This window comes from Battus philenor, unplaced genomic scaffold (genome assembly GCF_028537555.1).
Source record: "Battus philenor isolate CCGP_79_NKW_IND1 unplaced genomic scaffold, ilBatPhil1.0.hap1 SCAF_18, whole genome shotgun sequence".
Classification (NCBI taxonomy): domain Eukaryota; kingdom Metazoa; phylum Arthropoda; class Insecta; order Lepidoptera; family Papilionidae; genus Battus; species Battus philenor.
The window spans coordinates 1042453-1062103 of record NW_027181680.1 but is presented as its reverse complement, the minus strand read 5'-3'; the positions used below and the strand labels follow the sequence as shown (position 1 = coordinate 1062103).

Sequence of the window (19651 nt, the reverse complement as noted above, 5' to 3'; positions counted from 1 at the left end):
ACAGTAGTATATATAGCGATTATTATCATGACATTAAAGCCTCTTCCATAATTTATTACCAAAAATTACTTTTGATGTATAATCATTATAAATTCCTATACCAGCTTATAACTTATAATACTTACAACAGGGAGTCGAAACTAACGCGCATCCTTCAAGAGTCCCTCGGCGGCCGGACTAAGACATCCATCATAGCCACAGTGTCACCAGGACACAAGGACCTGGAGGAGACGATGAGTACCCTTGAATATGCCAACAGAGCGAAGAACATACAGAACAAGCCTGAAGTCAATCAGAAGATGACGAAGAAGGCTATTCTGAAGGAATATGCCGAAGAGATTGATAGACTGAAGAGGGATTTGCAAGCTGCTCGAGACAAAAATGGTACGATCGTTTAATTATTTACCCTTTATTTAATGCCTTAGAATTCTCTACAGCAGTGTTTCCCAATGTAGGGCCCACGTCCCATGGGTGGGCAATTGTTAAAAAAAATATGTATTTTACAAAGGGGGCGTTTAGGATTTTAGAAAGGCTATGATCAACAAGGTGCTGAAATAGTAAGCAGGTGTATAAATATAATAAAAATAATGCAAAGTATATAACATACCATGTACTTTATATACATAATAAATACTATACCTTTATGAGGATATAGTATATACATAAATAACAGATATATACTATATATAGATGGTTGGGTTGTTAAGACTGAAGTGGGACCACCCACCCACCACCTATTGGAAATCTACAGGGAGTTCTATGTTTAGCACCATTGCCATCATGTCATATGGCTAAAATGATGATGATGATAATATGAATAGAGTGAACATAATTTAAATAATTCGATTTAAATAAATAAACAAAGATTTGCGAACTCTTATTTTGGAGCAGGAGTTGCATAGTAGGATGATTTGGATAGGTAGAGAAGAACAAAGACAGTCGGATTTGGAAAAAGGATAAACTATATCTTATTCTGTCCTACATATATATACACGATAATCACTGTATTAATTATAGAAAACGATATTTTTAATATAGTTATATCATTTCATATAAATAGTTTTCGTATAACATCCAAGGTTCTCATGTGTGGCAACCAAGGGTCGTTAGACGTGGCGTGTGTAGATAGAGCTATGCTCGGAGTTTCAATGCATGATGAAGAGAAATGAGATATCCAGAAGAAGCAATATCAACGACGTTGCTCGCAGAATTTGCTCGCCTAAAGTGGGTACATTGCCCGTGCAACCGAGGGCCGTTAGGGCTTTGGTTCTCGAGTGGTGACTACGCAGTAGGCCTCCCATTAGGTGTAACCAAGACAAAGTTAAGGTTGCGGAACTAGATCACGATCTTTGAGGAAGCTATACCCTGCAATGAGTCTCTATGGGCTGGAGTTATGATAATAACCACCTAAACATGCTTTAGCACAAAGCACTATTAATTAAAAATTTAAATATTTGCATAGGTGTATACCTCGCCAGCGAGACCTTCGCGGAGATGACGCTGAAGCAGGAGGAACAACGGAAGGAGATACAAGATCTCCTTCTCCGGAAGAGAGCACTGGAAGAGGAGAGAGATAGCGTTGAGGCCATGTTTAATGACCACCAAGAGAAGTTGCAACAGAGGGAGACAGAACTCAATAGCACAAGGGAAGCTTTAAATTCGACAAAGATTAAATTAGCTAACACTAATAATGTAAGTTTACTATATTTCAATAATAATATTAATATTCGCTATCTAATGGATTCAGGCGTTACCTCGCAGAAGTCCATCCTACGTAAGAAAGGGACTAATATTTATATACCTACTTCCGCTATGCATCAGTAGTTGTGCAATGAAGACTTGGTGTTTGGCACTGGTCGTTGTAACATCTCCTGAAGATGCCCCATGGAGGGTGAAACAGGTGCAGAGTAAATTAACGGTGGTAGTTGTGTTTCGCATTGTTTGGCTCACGCGCATTTACCAGCTGGCTGGGCAGGTGACATAGCTCTCAGGTAGATTCTGGGACTTCAGGAGTGAATATCACGGACCAGTAATTTCATCCATAAGGTGGACATATCACCTTGTTAATGTCGACCAAAGACACTGAATATAGGCTTCCAAAGCAGCATTGATAGGATAGTTAAAAATTTGGTAGGTGAAATTCAATTCAATCCAAGGAGCACCATATTTAGATCCTATCTCTACGACGCCATGGACCCGGTATTTGCACGGTTAATCCATGGAATACTGACAAGTTAGGTCTTGCTAGGATTTTGAAAATCAAAAATCTGCTCCAGCCACTTCATCCTGCGAATCTGCTTGAACATTTGGTTTGGTTATTTTCGTATGTCTGAATGTCCTTATGAGGTTTTTATTGAAAAATCCACTTTTTTGTATATCTAATTTGATATTTTGTGTACAAGTTTTTTTCTAGACGTCACTTTCATATGTGAACCGCATGTCTTCTTTCAGATGCTGCATAGCACGAAGCTGCAGTATGAAGAACAGAAGCATCTAGTGGAGTATCATCAGCAGACTGAGAGTGCTCTTACTGCTCAAGCGTACGAGATCCTGTCTGCGGCAGATATAGCGACCTCACATGTGCAGTGTTTACAGGATACTGTCGACAAGCGCAAGTGAGTTCCACACTTTGTTATTGGTTTCTTTAACTGTGGATTCTTCTCCGATCGGTACAAACTTGGAAACCCTCCTAGCTTTAACAGACTATATCATTGCTCAATGGGCTATAAGTGGTTATACTCGGTTTTTGTCTACATGAGCAATTTTTTAATTAGGGAATCCTGATGGGTTAGAGCAGAGTTCCCCAAACTTTTTTGTGTTGTAGACCCCTTGCCATGTTTTTCCGTGTTGGGTAGACCTCCTACTTACCTGATATTGATTTTCTGTAAATTTCTAACTGTAGTGAAATTTATTGTTAAAAACTTAAAGTAAAAACACGTGTTAATTTATACATTTATTAATTGAATTTGAATTAACACTACTTAAAATTTTGTATCTGTTATGTAAAATAAACTATAAATAAAATAACATAAGCAATAAGTCAATATTTTTAGTGAGAAGGATGAACCCGATGCTTTAATAATAAATTATCAACATTTGGCGTCAATTTTGTAAGGGTTAATCTTAAATCTCCTTGGCTAATGATGTCCAGTCTTTGGACCCCAATTTCATTTCATGGACCCCCAAATTTCGCTGACGTAGTCCCCTTGCAGGTGGTCATAGACCCCTAGGGTCGATATAGACTTCTTTGGGAATCACTGGGTTAGATGAAATGGCAATGGTCAGATCACATACAGCAGAACAGATGGTCACTGAGGATTTAAGGTTCTGGAGTCAAAATCATGGACTGACAAGTGAAGCGTGGGATCTCAACTCACATGGTGGACCTTGCTTAAGTCATTTAAATATGCAAGACATAGACTCTATCAGTCTGGAGGAGATTTATAGTGAGTTAAATGTCACTAGTTTTCAAATTAGGATCTTCTATCATTATTATGTATACATATATAAATATTAATAATTATACAGGTCAGTGGAAGCCAAGAACCTGGAGATCACTGCCTCGTACCGAGAGCTATCGAGCAAGCACCGTGATCACATCACCGGCGGCGTTCAGCAGTTCGTGTCATCGTTGGCGAAGACCTTTGGAGACATGCAGGCTTCGATCGGTAAGTTATATTACAAAATTAATACCTTTATCTCAAGTAGTCATTTACATGCACTTTAGAACCACTATCACTGGTTAGGAATGCTGATGTGTTGAGAAGAGTCTGCCATTAACTCAATTGTTGCTCTTTTCAAATGAAATTCAACAATGTTAAATGTCTACATTATAATATCAACCATGTAAATGAGTCATCAAAACATGTTCTTTAATGCCATAATAAAATTTATAAAATAATTTTAGATTTAAAGCTTAGAAACAGAAGGTCTAAATTATCTTGTGGAAATTGAGATATATGCATAACCAGAAGCATGAAAGAATTTTTAACTTTGAAGACACATAAATTTGTGTTACATGTCCATTATTATTTCTTTTATTATATGTCTTGCATGTGTAGTATATAGTAGTGATAGCACTATTAATATGCAAGATTTAAAATTTTATCGTAAAAATAATATGTTATTAAATAAATATTGAGAAGCAACTGTCAGACCACCATTTTTTTAAGTCATAAACAAGCCTGCACAATCCTTTTTTGTAAAATAAATATAAATATTGATATTGTGCTGCTGATATAAATATTGGGACGGGGCAGTGCTGCCAATATTCTTATTGGCAGCACTGCCCCGTAATAATACTATGAAAGTAGCGAAAATATATAGTGAGTTGAGTCATGTTAATGTCATGTAATTGTCTTACATTTTAATTGCAAAGACAGCCGAGTCGAGTTTACCTGCTGATGGGTGTTCCACAAGAGCTTGTCCAAAGAAATGCCCAAGAAAACCGTTGAGTCAGTTGGTTCAATATGTGGATTATACCATCTCTGGGAGGTAAAAAGGGTTATGTGGGATGCCAACTCACTAAAACCTACTCGGTGATTGCCATCTGTGTTTTAAGGGTTGATGGTACCTTCAATATAAGAAATACCTAAAGTTCATTGCACTGTGGTATTTACCGTCTCTGGATATGTGTTCAAGCAAGCTTTGAAACCCTTCCTTTTTAATTAATCACCTCTCTTTCCCATTACTCAGCATTTTTTATCATGATTTTACAGTCTTGATTTTACTAAGTTTTTCATTCGTCTGTGACAATATCTGGCATTCTATTTTCTTCCTTCCTTCACATTATCTTTTATTCTTTTTGATTTTATTTACATACCTTTTATCTTTCATCGCTTTCTTAATAAGTCATGTATTTATAGTAGTATATAAAATCGGTAGGATAAAGTGCTGGTGGTTGACAACCAGTATAGGCTTTAGGAGTCCTTTCAAAGTGTTAGCGTTCATCTTTATGAAATGACCTCTTCTCCCTGCCTAACCTAATGTTAGATTATGTTCACTCTTGATGTGCCAAGTTCCTCAGCAGGTAATAAAGATTTCGATGGGTGATGATGGTGATAGGTAAGAGAGAGAGGTATAACTCTCTCTCTTACCTATACACTATAGAAATCAGAATAAATTTATTGATAGTTTACATGACTTAAAGAAATATTTTGTTCACAGATAACCACACCGATGGAACCCAGGAGACATATGAAGACAGTAAAAATAAACTTGATGAACTTTCCACTAATGCCGCAGACGCGCTAAGTAAGGTAAGATGCAAATGGTACACATTTATAATTAATTATTATCATAATTATTGTAAAATTAATATGTTTGTCAATCTGTTTTCACTCCTGTGGCTATGAGGAGCTATTGAGTTTCGTTTATTTGTAAAGTAGATATAGTTTGTAATATAAAATTATGGAACGAGAGCGTAGTATAGATATTTGGCTATAAATAAAGATACCATATGAACAGGGAGAGTCTTATATACTGATATGTGTGAAAGTTTCGAGATGTACTGTGCAGTCGACCATTGCAAAGGTTTAAAAGGCTATGAAAAGGTAAATATAAAGGGGAGGAAGTCATATCACTATGGAATGAAAGGTCAGAAAACTTGTGAGTTGGACTTATTTTATTTACAAAACCAATCACGTGTAATCTGTGTAAGACGACGGAAGATGTGTGCGACAGAGAAAGATGTTACGAGAATCGCCCAATCAACCAATAGTACATCAAACATTAATGTCTAGTGCTGTCTTGCTCGCACAGTACCTACACGCAGACCTGTGCGGCTTCACTCACCCATGAGTTGTACTACGCAAAATGTATAGATATAGCGGCAAAATAAAGAAGCCGAATGAAGCAAGAGAAGCAAAGAACAAAGAATCGTAAGAACAAGCCAGAAGAGAATCAAGAACCAAATAGATTAGCACCAATGGACTAGAAATATTAAATACAGTGTTTCTTATAAGTTTGACGAACTTTACTCAACTCCTAGTTTTATATTGCAATACATATAACTGAAATAACACACCTGAGCTCACTGCAGATGTATCTGAAGACCTGGGATGACCTATCAGCTATCGGACTGTTAGAGGACTCCTAGAAGTTGACCTAAAACGCTGCATGGCCAGAAAGAAGCTTTGTCTCTCCAAGAACGCTAGAAAAAATCGTTTAAAATGCGACCTAAGGCATCAAACAATAGGAAATATTTAAATAATTGACAACAGGTGTTCACATGTACATTTAGTACACACAAATGCACATCAGCATGTCTTTGTCTTGTTCATAACAGTTTTTTTTATTTTAGATTAGGAAAATATGTAAAAGCTTCAAAAGATCTTTTTTTTTTGCCTCCCTCTATTGGGGGCTTCTTGCTCTCCCCTGTCGTATTTATGGGACAGGGCATTACAATCTAATTATAATATATAACATCCTTAGTTAAAATACTTCTTTACTTTCACAGTAAAACAATTTTTGCATATTTACATAAGTTTCTGTTTTGTGTATAGTTTTATATATTTCACATTAGTGTTTTTATTTTCCTTTGTAATATTTTCACCTTTATTTCTATTGATATATAAGTTATACCCCTGTAATAATTAGTTGTTACTTCCAAGTTTCGTCTCCGGTCTTAACAAAGATTATTATATAGTTTTATCATCAACATCATCATTTCAGCTGTAAGATGATACAGTACCAGTGTGTGGGGCCGTGGGACCAAATTGTTAAGAAGGGGCAATTGAAATATGAACTGGACATCAATCCTACCTTTTGCTTTAAAATAAAATTGTTTAAGTTACTCACGGAGGTAGAAAAATTAAAAAAAGGCTATGTGGGGTATGGCACAGAAAAGGTTAGGAAACACTGGATTGCACCTTAACAAAGTCTGTCAACAACTTTGAAAGCCCCAGTTCCAGATCTTAAGCTGACACAATGTGAATTTCATGACAGATGGCAGCGCTCCAGGGTGAAGTCGTGGCACGAATTCACTCCAGCACTTCGGAGCAGCAAGCGGGCATTCATTCCACACTGCACAACCACGGCGCGCGTTTGCAGCAAGAGATGGTGCAGACCAGGTCCAACACCCTCGGGGCCCTGCACGCCATAGCTGCAATGGACTTGACAGCATCCTTGGCTGCATATTTGGATCAATGGGTAAGACGGAGATTTCTTGTTCTACCTGATTAGGCAGGCGAGTTGGAATGTTGAATGTGTATTTGGTGACATCCCTTGTCACTTTTTAGGGACCCCTGCACCATGTCTCTCGATGTAGCGTTACCATTTAAAGCGATTTAAGATAGTGGCGATCTAATCATTAGTGATAATAATTTTTAGTGACCAGAGCAAAGGCCCCCTATGGTGCTTTTGCCACATATATAATTGCACGGCATAAGGTCCTGAAAATGTATGTGCTGTTTTGGAGAAAAAATGTAATTGAATAGTTTTTTTAATTTTTAAAAAATAATATGTTTAGTAAAGCAAAAGTTACTCTTTTGACAGATAAAAAATAATGTTTATTTAAGATGACATTTTTTTTCTATGTTTTAGAAGTTTACATATCATTTAAAATCCTGGATTTTATTATGTTATACATTACTTCACTATTTTAAAAATTACACTATTATTGCCTTACTGTAACTGCAAAAAGTTATGGGCGCGCTCTTAACATAAACATCTTACTTCAATGGCAGAGCTTATCACTAACCATTATGTTCTAGTATTTAAAAGATTACTGATTATTTCATCTACAGTTAATCTATTCCCACTGCAAGGTATAGGCCTCCTGCAAAAATATCTGAGGGGATATACATTTATTGCAATGATTTGTAAGTGGTCGTAGTACTGTAGCTTCTTGTTCTTCGGTAGCTTCTTGTTCTTCGGTAGCTTCTTGTTCGTCGGTTGCTTCTTGATCTTCAGACCTTATAATGACTCTCAACAGCGCGATGCAGATTTTCGTTGCGTCTACTGTGGCGCCATCTGTCATTTATCTGTTTCACTGCCGCCGCCGCGATGCGATTGACGGTCACGTGGGTAAGAGCTTGGTGTTTGAGTGGCGCGCGATATGCACACCACAGATTGTTATGTGGGTTTGCAATCATAGTGAGGGATTATGCGAAGGATGCTGTTGAACATCCTCTGGGAACTTGTTTATGTATTGAAGTGCCAATCCTATGTAATATTGCAAATCTCAGACTTTACCGCTGAGATACCACTGTTAGAATCCTTCTACCACCCAAGTGTTTAACTGGTAGAAAATGTCTTGGACATTAAATTAGAAAATTTTCTTTTACAGCATACGGGCGTCGCATATAAGATGACGTCACTACAGTCCAGCCACTTGGGATTCGCGGATGGTGTACGTGGAGCGGCAGAGGCGCGAGCGGCTACAGCTCGCCGTCAGCGAGACGCGCGACGCACGCACCGGGAACGCTGCGAGGCCGCCTATCGAGCACAGATCACGGTAAACACATCATCATCATTTCAGCTGAAGGACTTCTTCCACAGATCTCCAATAGCACTGGTTTCAAGCCGTCTGGCCATTTGACATTAATAAGCTCCAGTCATCTGCGAGAATTATAATACTAGCTGATCCCGCAAACGTTATTTTGAGAAAAAAAGTTTTTAATTAACAAATAAAAAATAAGGGTTGATCGTAGAGGGGTGAAAATTTACGGTTACGTACAACTATTTTTGTATGCTGTATCATAAAAAAATTAAAAATTTCGTCAAAAACTTAAAAAAAATTTAAAGGTGAACAACCCTGATCACTTAGGGGTATGGAAAATAGATATTAGCCGATTCTCAGACTTACTAATTGCGCATATAAAATTTGGTAAAAATCGGTCAAGCCGTTTCAGGTGAGTATGGTAACTAACATTGTGACATGAAAATTTTATATATTAGATTACAATGTATTTATATTTTACTTCACAGCTAATTGAAGAAGAAAGAGCATACAGGCAACAACTAATAACGAAGCAACTAGCAGATTTAGATGCAGAGAGAAACGATATGGAGCTCCGCTTAACCCAGTGGCAGGAGGAAGAGAGACGTCTTCTTGAAGAACGTATCCAACGCCACGCTGCGAGAGAAAGGACAGCTCTTGAGACACGATATAAGGAGAGAGTCGCTCAAATTATGCAACAGAATAGACAGCACGAAGAGAAGATGACACATAACTTGGAATGGCTCAATGCAATGCTCAGAGTGAGTGAACAGGAGAGCCAAGCGGCGGATGGAGATTTGAAACAGAATGAAGAAGATGTAGCGTATTGTTTGAACCATGTGGAGAACTTCACACAGGCTTGCAGTGAAGGTTAGTTGATTAAAATACATTTAAAAAACTTTTAAGTTAAACGGTTTTTTGATACCCATATTGTGGTGGTTGTGGAAAATTATGTACCTAGTCCGCCATATTGGAACGGCGTCCATCTTGAATTGTAAATTTTGACATAATCATCGTGTTTTATTAGTATAGCCCTTTCATTTGAAACCCATATTGAGGGGGTTAAGGAAAAATACGTAATTCGCCATCATCGTTGTATCGGCGGCCATCTTAGATTTATAATGTTATTGATTTTATTATATTGTATTGTCATCTAAATTAAATGTGTGTACCAAATTTCAGATCAATCTGACAACGAGAAGGTGCTTAAATTTCAATTTCTAATTTTGACCCAAATAAATTCCGTATGGGTCGAACTAAATAAAACCGTTTAATAATACATATAGGTGATTCGTTTTTTATTGAAAAGTTCAGTGTTGCCATTTTTAAATTTTTAATGAGTATATTTTATTGACAAATCCCTTTTGAAATAATGAATTTGAAAAGATTTCGCACCCAAAAAGTCATAGGTTACAGGAGAGATCTGCTCCTCACTGACACTACAGACTAGCAATTTGAACCACATCAATCACAAGTTTTCTGCGAATCTCTTCTCTGGTTTATGATGGGATGTATATTTTAATAGAAAGTTGTCTGGCTATGGGGCTCCAATGTCGTGCGCCAATTGGTTTTTAATATATTAAATTAAATTGTTCGGGAGAGAAATCCTTCAATGTATGTGCTTTTGTCGAAATGAAAATATCGATAATGACTATAATGATGAGACATATTGGAAATGTCCTTATTAAAATAAGCATTTACATGAATTTTTGAATTGTAAATTATTTTAACAAAATAGTAAACCACAACTTGTTTGAAATGCAGATCTACTAAGGACCGACCAAAAACTTTTTAGCAGTTTATTATTTTAACATTATAATGTATAATAGTGAGTCAACAAACCAAGTTCGAGTTTTATGAAAGCCTTACAAGGTGAATATCATCGCATTATTTCACAAACTATCATTTCAGGAATTGCAGCTGTTTCAACCAATGTATCCTCATTGAGTGAGAATGTTCTGAACCTGATTGGACAGGTGCGGACAGAGCTGGTGGAAGTCATAGATGGAGCCAAAGACAAACTTGAGGTATTTGATTCTAGCTCAATGCATTATATAGTTGTAAAATATATTACGATAAAACTTTTATTTATATAGGTGGGTAGTTTTAAATAAATTGTAAGTTTTTTGTATGAGCATTCTCATATGAATTCATATGTTATGTACAAATGATTTATGTTTATTACTTTAAAAGAGTTGATATTGAATATGAATAAAAGAACTGAATACAAATGTGAAACAATGTGTGTTGCCAGTGATGATATGTGGATCTGAGATGTGATCATTTACGAAGGCCCTCATAAGAAAGCTCGAGGTCACCTAGAGAATGAAGAAGAGGGCTATGCTCGGAGTTTTGCTGCGATATTGGATCAGAAATGAGATTCTGGAAAGAACTAGGATCACTGATGTAGCTCGAAATATTTTTCGTTTCAAGTGGCAATAGGCGGGGCAATCGTGCAATCGACTGTCGGAGCCGAAAGGTTCCACCACTAGGTTGACCGACGACACAGTTAAGGCGGCAGGCTATCTTTTTTGGGTAGACCTATGCCTTGCAGTGGTCGTCAATCGGCTGGAAAGAATAAACGAGTCAAAGTACCAAGTGGACACTAAGTGGACCGACATAGTAAAAGTCATGGGAAATTGCTGGATGCAGGCAGAGCAAGACTTAGTCATGGAGGCTATACGAGTGAGGCCTATATCTTGCAGTGAACATCTATCGACTCATATGATGATGATTTACTGTAGGATATAAACTGAAAACAACAATTTGTGATATAAGTTTATTGGGTATGCCAGACAATTTTTAATAGATCACGCTGTAAGAAAATATAAAAAGAAACACACGCGTTCAGCACCGTGCTCGAGCTCTCGCTAAGATGATTGATGTTTGCGAGCATCTGCCTGCGCACACGGTTCTGCACTTTGTATCCATCCGACCATGTTCACGGCAACTCCGCTAGATGACGTAGGAGTAACAAGGTTGACATAATTTATTTATTTATGTACACCAGCAGTACACATAAATTAAAAGACCAAGGATGGTCGTGGGGTCTGAAAGATTCTCGAATGGCGACCACGAGCCGGTAGACGCGGCGAGGATAGGCCCCCCACTAGGTGAACCGACAACATGGTTGACGTCATAGGATGCTACTTGATGTGTAATATAAGACTAGTCATCAAAGTGATCTTTGGCAGAGTAAGAAAAGAACCAATATTTAGACCACTCAACACGTGTTTGACGGTGGCAGTTGTGTGATTCGCATTATTTGTCGCATGCGCATTTGTCAGCTAGCTGGCGGGCGGTGCACTTTGTGGTACGACTACCACTGCATGTGCGGAAGTGGCTAAACATTGGTCCTTTTCTTGCTCAGGATGGACTTCCGCAAGGTAACGCCTAATTCCATTAAATATCTTTGGCAGAGACATATGCTTTGTAGTAAGTGTATATCGACTAAAAGGAAGTGAAAGATGAAAAAAAAAGTAATTTTAGTTAAAAAAAACAGGAAAGAATCTTTGGCTTTACAAGTTTATTTTAATTTCATGTCTCTATCACCCTGGACCCTACTTTCATTTACTTGAGCCTGCGCACTAGTGGGGTAGATATCGTGGTGGGGTTCTGCATATGCACGCTCTGCGCAATGCCAGCCATCTGCAACAGTCTAATATGAAATAACATAACCATACGTCACCTAGAGATACCATAATATATGCATTAAGAGTAATCTTGTCTTGCAGACCAGAACCAACAGTATGATCACAGCGAACCAACAAGTGACAGCGCAGGTGTCTGCAGATGTGACCGCTGCATTGGATGGATTGGCACGTGACTGTGAAAACACTATACAAGAAATCGTGCGCTGTGCCGACGTGAGTATATATTTAATTAAATGTTTTTAGTGATTGTAAAACGCGCTAGTTCGGTAGATATAATTTTGTATGATTGCCTCTGCTCATAAACTGGTTTCTAGAGAATGGGCAGCAGCGTCCTCTGTGTACCATAATACCATACTGCGGTCGCTAGCTAGCCATTCTTAACGATTATGGTATATTTTTGGTATCAGAGGAAATCTGGACGGAGAAGATACCCAGCTCTCTGGGAGAAAGACAAGGTTATGAGGGATTCCTACCTACCAAAACCTCCTTAATGGTCGTCTTCGGTATCTTTGGAAAAGGAACTCTGCTCCTTGGTACAATGTCAAGGTACATCCTGGGAGTTAGCTGTGCCTTCCTCTGCATCCTATCAGATTTGCATTGAGTTTACGATAAAGGCCTAGACCTTTGAGGAATCCTATGCAATTTTAGTCGCCTCTTACGACAGGCATTGGATACCTAAGATCTATTCTAATAAACCCGGGCTAATGAGTACTAGGGGGAGGCCTATACCTAGCACTAGGCGCCTAAAGACTGAAATGACGAATGTGCGCCCTTTGAGCCTATATAAACCTACTAGCTGACTTGCCAATAGTTATAGACCTGTGACATTTCAACAATAAGAGAAGATTATCATATCCAATAAGTGTCCTCGGAATGATAGAGCCTTAAATAATTGCCACCAAAGTAAAACATAAAACACATAAATTTAATATATTATGGATTATAAAAACTCGGCCATGTTAGTTATGATGGATTATTTAAAAAGAAACTTCGTACTAGTTTACTAGTTTAAACAGGTTTATTTACATTTACACTGTCCACAGGTCAATGGCACTTCAACAATCCAACAGCTGGAGAGCTTGAAGACCAGCACAGTAACGCTGCAGACAGCTGCACAAGAGCACCGAAGCGAACAGAACCACCGCCTCAACGCCGCCCAGGAAGAACTCCACCGGTTCAGCTCTAGCCTCCAGCAGAAGATGACCCGGCAGGCTGAATTGGAAGGGAAGTGCCTCGGGGAGGACTACAAAGTCTACTCGCCCACTGGTATGTGTCAAATATACACACACACATTTATATATATGTATAATAGTCATTAAAAAATGAAGGTGAAATTGTCATTTAAAACACCCCGCCATTAGAAGGCAGTGTTTGTTTTTCCTAGGTTGGTAGGACTGTCTATAACATTTGCCAAGCGTCTGTTTGTCAAAAGTTGGAATATCATTTGTCTCAGCTTGTACCATTATAAAGTATGTTTTTGGTCGATGTCATACTGCATTGGTTCTTCGCGACTAAAAACTCGACTCATACTTACTCAACTTTTGGCCATTCTGCAAACTAAAAAGTCCAATGTGGTGAAGCCGTTTTGATATGACTGAGGAGATAAAAACCTATTCGAAGGTCTTGAAGGTATATTCCTGAAAGTATTGGGAAAAGTGGGTTTTATCAGAAGGGGATGAAATTAATTTGGACGAATAAATGAAGAATTTATATTTTCCTTTTTGATCACAGTATTAAACCGGTAATTGTTTTTTTTTTTTAGATATAGAAATTAAATTACACCAGTAATAAATGTGTAATATTTTAAATTTTATTTTCATATCGAGTATATTGCTAACTTTGTACATGTCCTAAGTTATTCAAAAGATGTCCACTGCTGGGCATAGACCTCCCTAGTAGATTTCCAATACGATTAGTTAAAAGCGACCACCGTCTTGTGTCTTTCGACGGCAATAACAAAGGCATCGACTAGTGTATAGAATCGAGTTCACCTTCTTGCGTGGTTGCAGGCTATGGGAAGAATATTTACATACAATAGACAGCGTGGCGTGAATAAGCACAAATATTTCATTGTGAATTTTTCATTTTTCATTGAAATTTCAGAGTGAATAAGCACAAATATTAAAAAAAAAACACACACACCTCCTGTCAGCAGCTCCGCTAGTTTTACGGCTAGTTACTACTACTACTACGCTAGCTCAGTGACCCAAAGTGGGTCTTGGCCTCCGAAGCGAGAGACTTCCACTTTCCTCTATCTTGCGCCATCGTCTCCCATTGGCTGACATTCAATTCGCGCAAGTCTGCCTCAAAGCGATCGATCCAGCGATACCTGGGTCTACTGGGATACTGGTCTTCGACCCCTCGGTTTTTCCAGGTACGCTACCTTCACGCTCCGATCCGATCCCATTCGCTCCAAGTGACCAAGCCAGCGGATTCGTTGAGCTTTATATTCGCCAATGATATTTGGCTGTGCTACTATAGTCTCAATTTCGGCATTCTTTCGTAGCCTCCAAGATCCGTCTTGATTTCTCGCTTCATGATCTTCCGCATGATTTTGCGTTCCGTCACTAGCAGTTTTTTTCAAAGTTAGCGTCCAAGCTTCACAGCCATACATCAATATTGGTCGTATTACGGTTTACGGCTAGTTAGTGAACATTAAATTAAAAAAAAATATTTTGATGTAATCTACGAAATTAAAATTTACACAGGTCGCACGCCGCTACGGAGTGAATACCGCTACCCGCGCCGGCTTCAAGTCTCCTCACCCCGCGACCGCGTGCTGGCAAGGTTCCGTGCCGCGCGCCAGAACAGCGATGAAGTAAGCATCACAACCACCATCACCGCCGCTACCATACTGTACCATTACACCACCTACAATGCGATTAAAATAAAAATAGGACGGGCTCTGGGCTAACTTCACTCATATAAATACGGTCAGCATTAAATATATAAAATAAAAAAATTATAATAACTGTTTTCTTTTTGATTGTTTAATTTGTTCTACAATTAGCAAAAGAGGTAGTGTTTTACATCGGCGAGCTCGAGAGATTATCAGCAATGTTGATAAGTACTTCGAGGAAGAGAAAAAACGTGCCATTATGTTGTTGGACCAGTTAAAACAAGCAAGAATTGTACCAAGGCCAGATGGCAGTATTCATATATCGCGTGATGTATTTGGAAGTTTCATTAAGCATTTGGAAACTGCTTCGAAGGAAACCGAGCGAGTGACTTTAGCCACTGGTATTATTTTTTAACATTGCTTTTTTTGCACACTATACCAAGTTCCCGTTGTGACGTCACAACATGGCGCTAGGCCGGTCCTATTCTTATTTTAATCGCATTGTACACGTGTCGTGCTTACCGGCGTCAGCCCCGAGAAGCTGTCTAATGTGCGAGAGGGTGCGTTATATGAGCGAGAGAGAACACTTCAAATTTTATGTATCACAGCAAACTTAACGAAGGCATTCTGTACCAGTTAACCGTTAAGTTAATAATGGCTGGTGAAACAAGTTAATATCATGAAACACGAAAAACCTTATATAAATGTACTAATGGCTGTTACTATGATTATATATAAATATACCATCATATATGTATATATACAAGTCACTAACTATATATATATATCTACTTCCACCAATGCAAGCAGCAACTGAAATTGCAACCGATTAGAGACTGTGTTTGACACTAATCAGTGTAACATTACTCCTGAGGATGCCCCGTGGAGGGTTGAAACACGTGTTGAGTGATTTAACGGTGGTAGTTGTGTTATTAGCATTGTTTGCTGCATGCGCATTAATCAGCGGGCTGGCGGGCGGTGCGCTTTTGCATGACTACTACTGCATTGACGGAAGTAGCTATATATTGGTCCTTTTCTTACTTAGGATGGACTTCCGCAAAATAACGCCTGAATCCATTAGATATTTATATCTGCCTACATTGAGTTAGTGCAATATATACGTCAGAGATAAAGCCTTGCAATGGTTAATCAGATTCCACGTATGATGTCAGAGAAACATATCACTGTATGTTATTTATTTGCAGAATCAGGTAAAAACATGTCGCAATACTTGAGCTTATATAACATGGGACGAAAGCACTGGTTAATGTACCTTTGGATTTTCAGGAGTGCGTCGTGATAGAGGCTGAGGAAAACCGGACGGTCAGCGACTCGGAGTCCACCTGTTCGGAGGACTCGACCGCATTCGCTGTGCCCTCGCCGCCGGAACACGTGCTGGTCAAGTGCACTTCGGAGACAGATGTCTATACGCGCACAGTTAGTATCATATATATATACACCATTGTCGTATATCGTTGTTATATATATATATATATATATATATATATATATATATATATATATATATCAAATAAAGAATAGAGGTTAATCGTAGATGGGTGAAAATTTAGGGTTGTATGTATTTTGGTATGCTGTATCATAATAAAATAAAAACCAAAAAATTTGTTTAAAAAATAAAAAATAAATTAGGGGTGGACCACCCTTATCACTTAGGAGTATGGAAAATAGATAGTAGCCGATTCTTATACCTACTGAATACACATGTAAAATTTGGTAAAAATCGGTCGAGCCGTTTCAGAGAAGTTCAAGTTCGAACACCGTGACACGAGAATTTTATATATTGGATATTATTGTACACGATAAGATACATAATATACAGATACAAAAGAAAAGTACAATGGGCGGTCGGTCTTATCACACAAGGCAATCTCTTATAGACAACCATAGTAAGGAAAAGATAATAGTACTTATAAAGAGTAATTAACGTGTACAAAAAAAAATACATATTCACAAACAAATGAACATAAATATACATAAACATACATAGACATACATATTTAAACATATGTATGTTTATGTATATTATAAGTATATATGTTATATACATACATATATAACATATATACTTATAATAAAAAAGGTTTAATACATATTATAAATATAATACAATAATAAATAAAAACACCAACTGATTTGGATCGCACTTGCCTTGGATAAGATAAAGAAACAGAGGAAGAAAAAGTAATGAATAAAGGTATAAATAATCATAGATCTAGTAAATAATTTTTAACCATTTTCTTAAAAATAGGTAGTGACTTGGCACGTCTTATTGCAGCGGTAATATTATAGTAATAGTATAGTATATATACACACATTATAGTTTTTTTGAAGCATATACCTACACAGACGAGAGAAATTGTCTTTATATATATTAAAATGGGTGATATCATTGGTTCAAGCCACAACATTCTTTTTGTCTCCGGGGTGTTGATATTACACCCATAAAAGAATTTACTTACTCATTATTCCCCAAACACCGCCATGGTGATCCGTCTTACATCGCATCTAACAACTTCCTGCGACTTTCACTATTTCGTCACTATAGAATCATTGGGCCTCAACGATCTATGTGCCACTGCCACTCCAGACAGACAATTGTTCGAGCTCATAAAATTCAAATTGTTTGGTTATTAATAACTCGCGTATTACCTTCAGCGGCAGGATCAGCAGGGCAAGGAGAACGTGAACCGGTCCATGTCGTTCAAGAAGCCCTCCAAGTTGCCAGCGCCGTCAAATGTTACCGCAGGAAGCAAGAGACCATTCGCTGAACGAAACGCACACTGACACCGGTCTACCAGAGTGGACGTAACCCGCCGAGAGCACGTGCGAGCCCGACCGAAGAGTTCCCCCTCCCCCACTCCTCTCCTGCACCCTTCAGTCTTCGGATCTTAATCGTCAGTTGACTGGTACAAGAGATCGGATCACATATAAGTTTTTAAAAGAAGGTCGCTTGTATGTGTGACTTGAAATATATATTTCAAAGTCAAAAGTGTCAAACTAAAAGCTAACACTGCTAGCTGGGACACATTACCAGATATTTAACTTTAGATTTGTGCAAAAATCAAAACGAAAAAATGTTATGTGAGAAATATATAAGTTAAAATTTTTGTTTACGTCCCCATACTTGAAATCTGTTTTAATATGTTATATATGTAGGAAGAAAAGATTTGAATATATTGGGACGCTAACGTAGAGTACCCGGCGATAAATATTGCACATGGACCTATAGAAAGAGACAATCGGCTTCGTAGAGCACTATCTCTGTCCCACACTACCTGTGTGACGTTTTGTCTGTCATTGTATTTCGTGCGACAGAGATAACGCTCTACTAAGCCCAAATTAGTTTCACACCCCTGTAATAAGTAATACAAGGAAAAATTGATATGTAGTATTATTTATCATAATGTAATAGAATGTTTTAAAATGGCCGCCTCTCATAGTCCCGCATACGATGTGATGTACAAATATCACCTTTTATCACCCTTCATCATTTTGATTTTGTGATTCATACAGATTGTAAGGCCAATACACGCCTGGGTGAGAAAAAGCTTCGGTCAATTTTCGTTGGGAATGTCTCTTGATTTAATTTTTTTTTAATTTTTACAAACAATTCATTGTTACTATAGTAAAAATTATTAGTGTTGTCATAAATATTGTTACAAAGAAAGACAACATTATCATTGTATGTGACAATATGAATAATATTCATATAAAACAATTAAAAACATATAAAGCCTATTTGAAACTGTCTCAATTGCCTGCAATAGAGTCCTTTTAACTGTAAGGCCAGATATAGATAGAAGCATGCACTATTTATATGAAAAAAAAAAATCTTTGCAGTTGTTTTAGGCACTCCGAATTATTATGGCGTTTAAAACAAACCATAAATCATCTGGTGGATTTAGACCAGGACTAGATGGTCTTCAGCTCTGATGAAGACCACAATGTTCGGTTCTGACCAAGATTGTGGATCAAGCTTAATGATCGGATTAATCTTGGTGGAGAATTGATGTATCAGCTTATATGGCTCGGTTCCTCATTCATAGCTAACACCCCACAGAACCTTCACAGAAGTTGGATATTCCACATGTTGTACTGTGTTTACTAATTAGAAGGCTTTAGATCATTCAGTCTAATCCGTAAACAAATTTTTTTATAACCTTGTACGCTGTAGTTGTTTTGATTTTACCACACTATTCTTTATCAAATTATCAATTTAGAAAAGAATAATGGTGTCTTACAAGCTGCAAGTCCAAAGTAATGTTTTAAAATACGCGACATGGTTTTAAATGCCATCTTCAACTCTCATGATAAAATCATTTTCTTTCGGACAGCATTTCTTGTAATTCTTTCCCCATTACTTTGACCAGATCTTCTGTCACAAATAGAATAGGCTTTATTGTATCTATCAAAAAGCCGGGTACCATACCTACTACATGTAATGCGATCACACCCCACTTTATTTTAATAACACATATTTACAAATATTTTGGCGCGAAAATTAGACGCAATTAAAGACAGATTCCAAATTCAAAAGTGACATTTTGTTTATTTTTAATCATAACAGTATTTATGGCCAGACTAAATAGTTACAATAAAAGTGTATATTTATTCTAATTAAATCTATTAAAATGATTAGTCTTAAATTTATTCACGAATAGAGACTATTAGAGTATGTGCTGTGTGTTGAGTCTAAGG

General features: G+C 37.6%; 1 protein-coding gene across 2 annotated transcripts in view; it reads left to right on the top strand.

Moving 5' to 3' along the window:
- The window catches only part of LOC137920202 (kinesin-like protein Klp61F), a 31585-nt gene extending 13785 nt beyond the window's left edge, over positions 1-17800 (top strand). For both annotated transcript variants that reach the window (XM_068763469.1, XM_068763468.1), the window contains exons 7-20: positions 131-384; positions 1463-1692; positions 2452-2615; positions 3529-3668; positions 5167-5258; positions 6946-7149; positions 8288-8455; positions 8929-9310; positions 10352-10467; positions 12175-12306; positions 13137-13359; positions 14802-14911; positions 16220-16369; positions 17609-17800. In XM_068763469.1, coding sequence (XP_068619570.1) covers positions 131-384; positions 1463-1692; positions 2452-2615; positions 3529-3668; positions 5167-5258; positions 6946-7149; positions 8288-8455; positions 8929-9310; positions 10352-10467; positions 12175-12306; positions 13137-13359; positions 14802-14911; positions 16220-16369; positions 17609-17737 — 2494 coding nt within the window. In that variant the 3' untranslated portion in view covers positions 17738-17800. The remainder of the gene's footprint in view (positions 1-130; positions 385-1462; positions 1693-2451; positions 2616-3528; positions 3669-5166; positions 5259-6945; positions 7150-8287; positions 8456-8928; positions 9311-10351; positions 10468-12174; positions 12307-13136; positions 13360-14801; positions 14912-16219; positions 16370-17608) is intronic.
- The last annotated feature ends 1851 nt before the right edge of the window (positions 17801-19651 follow it).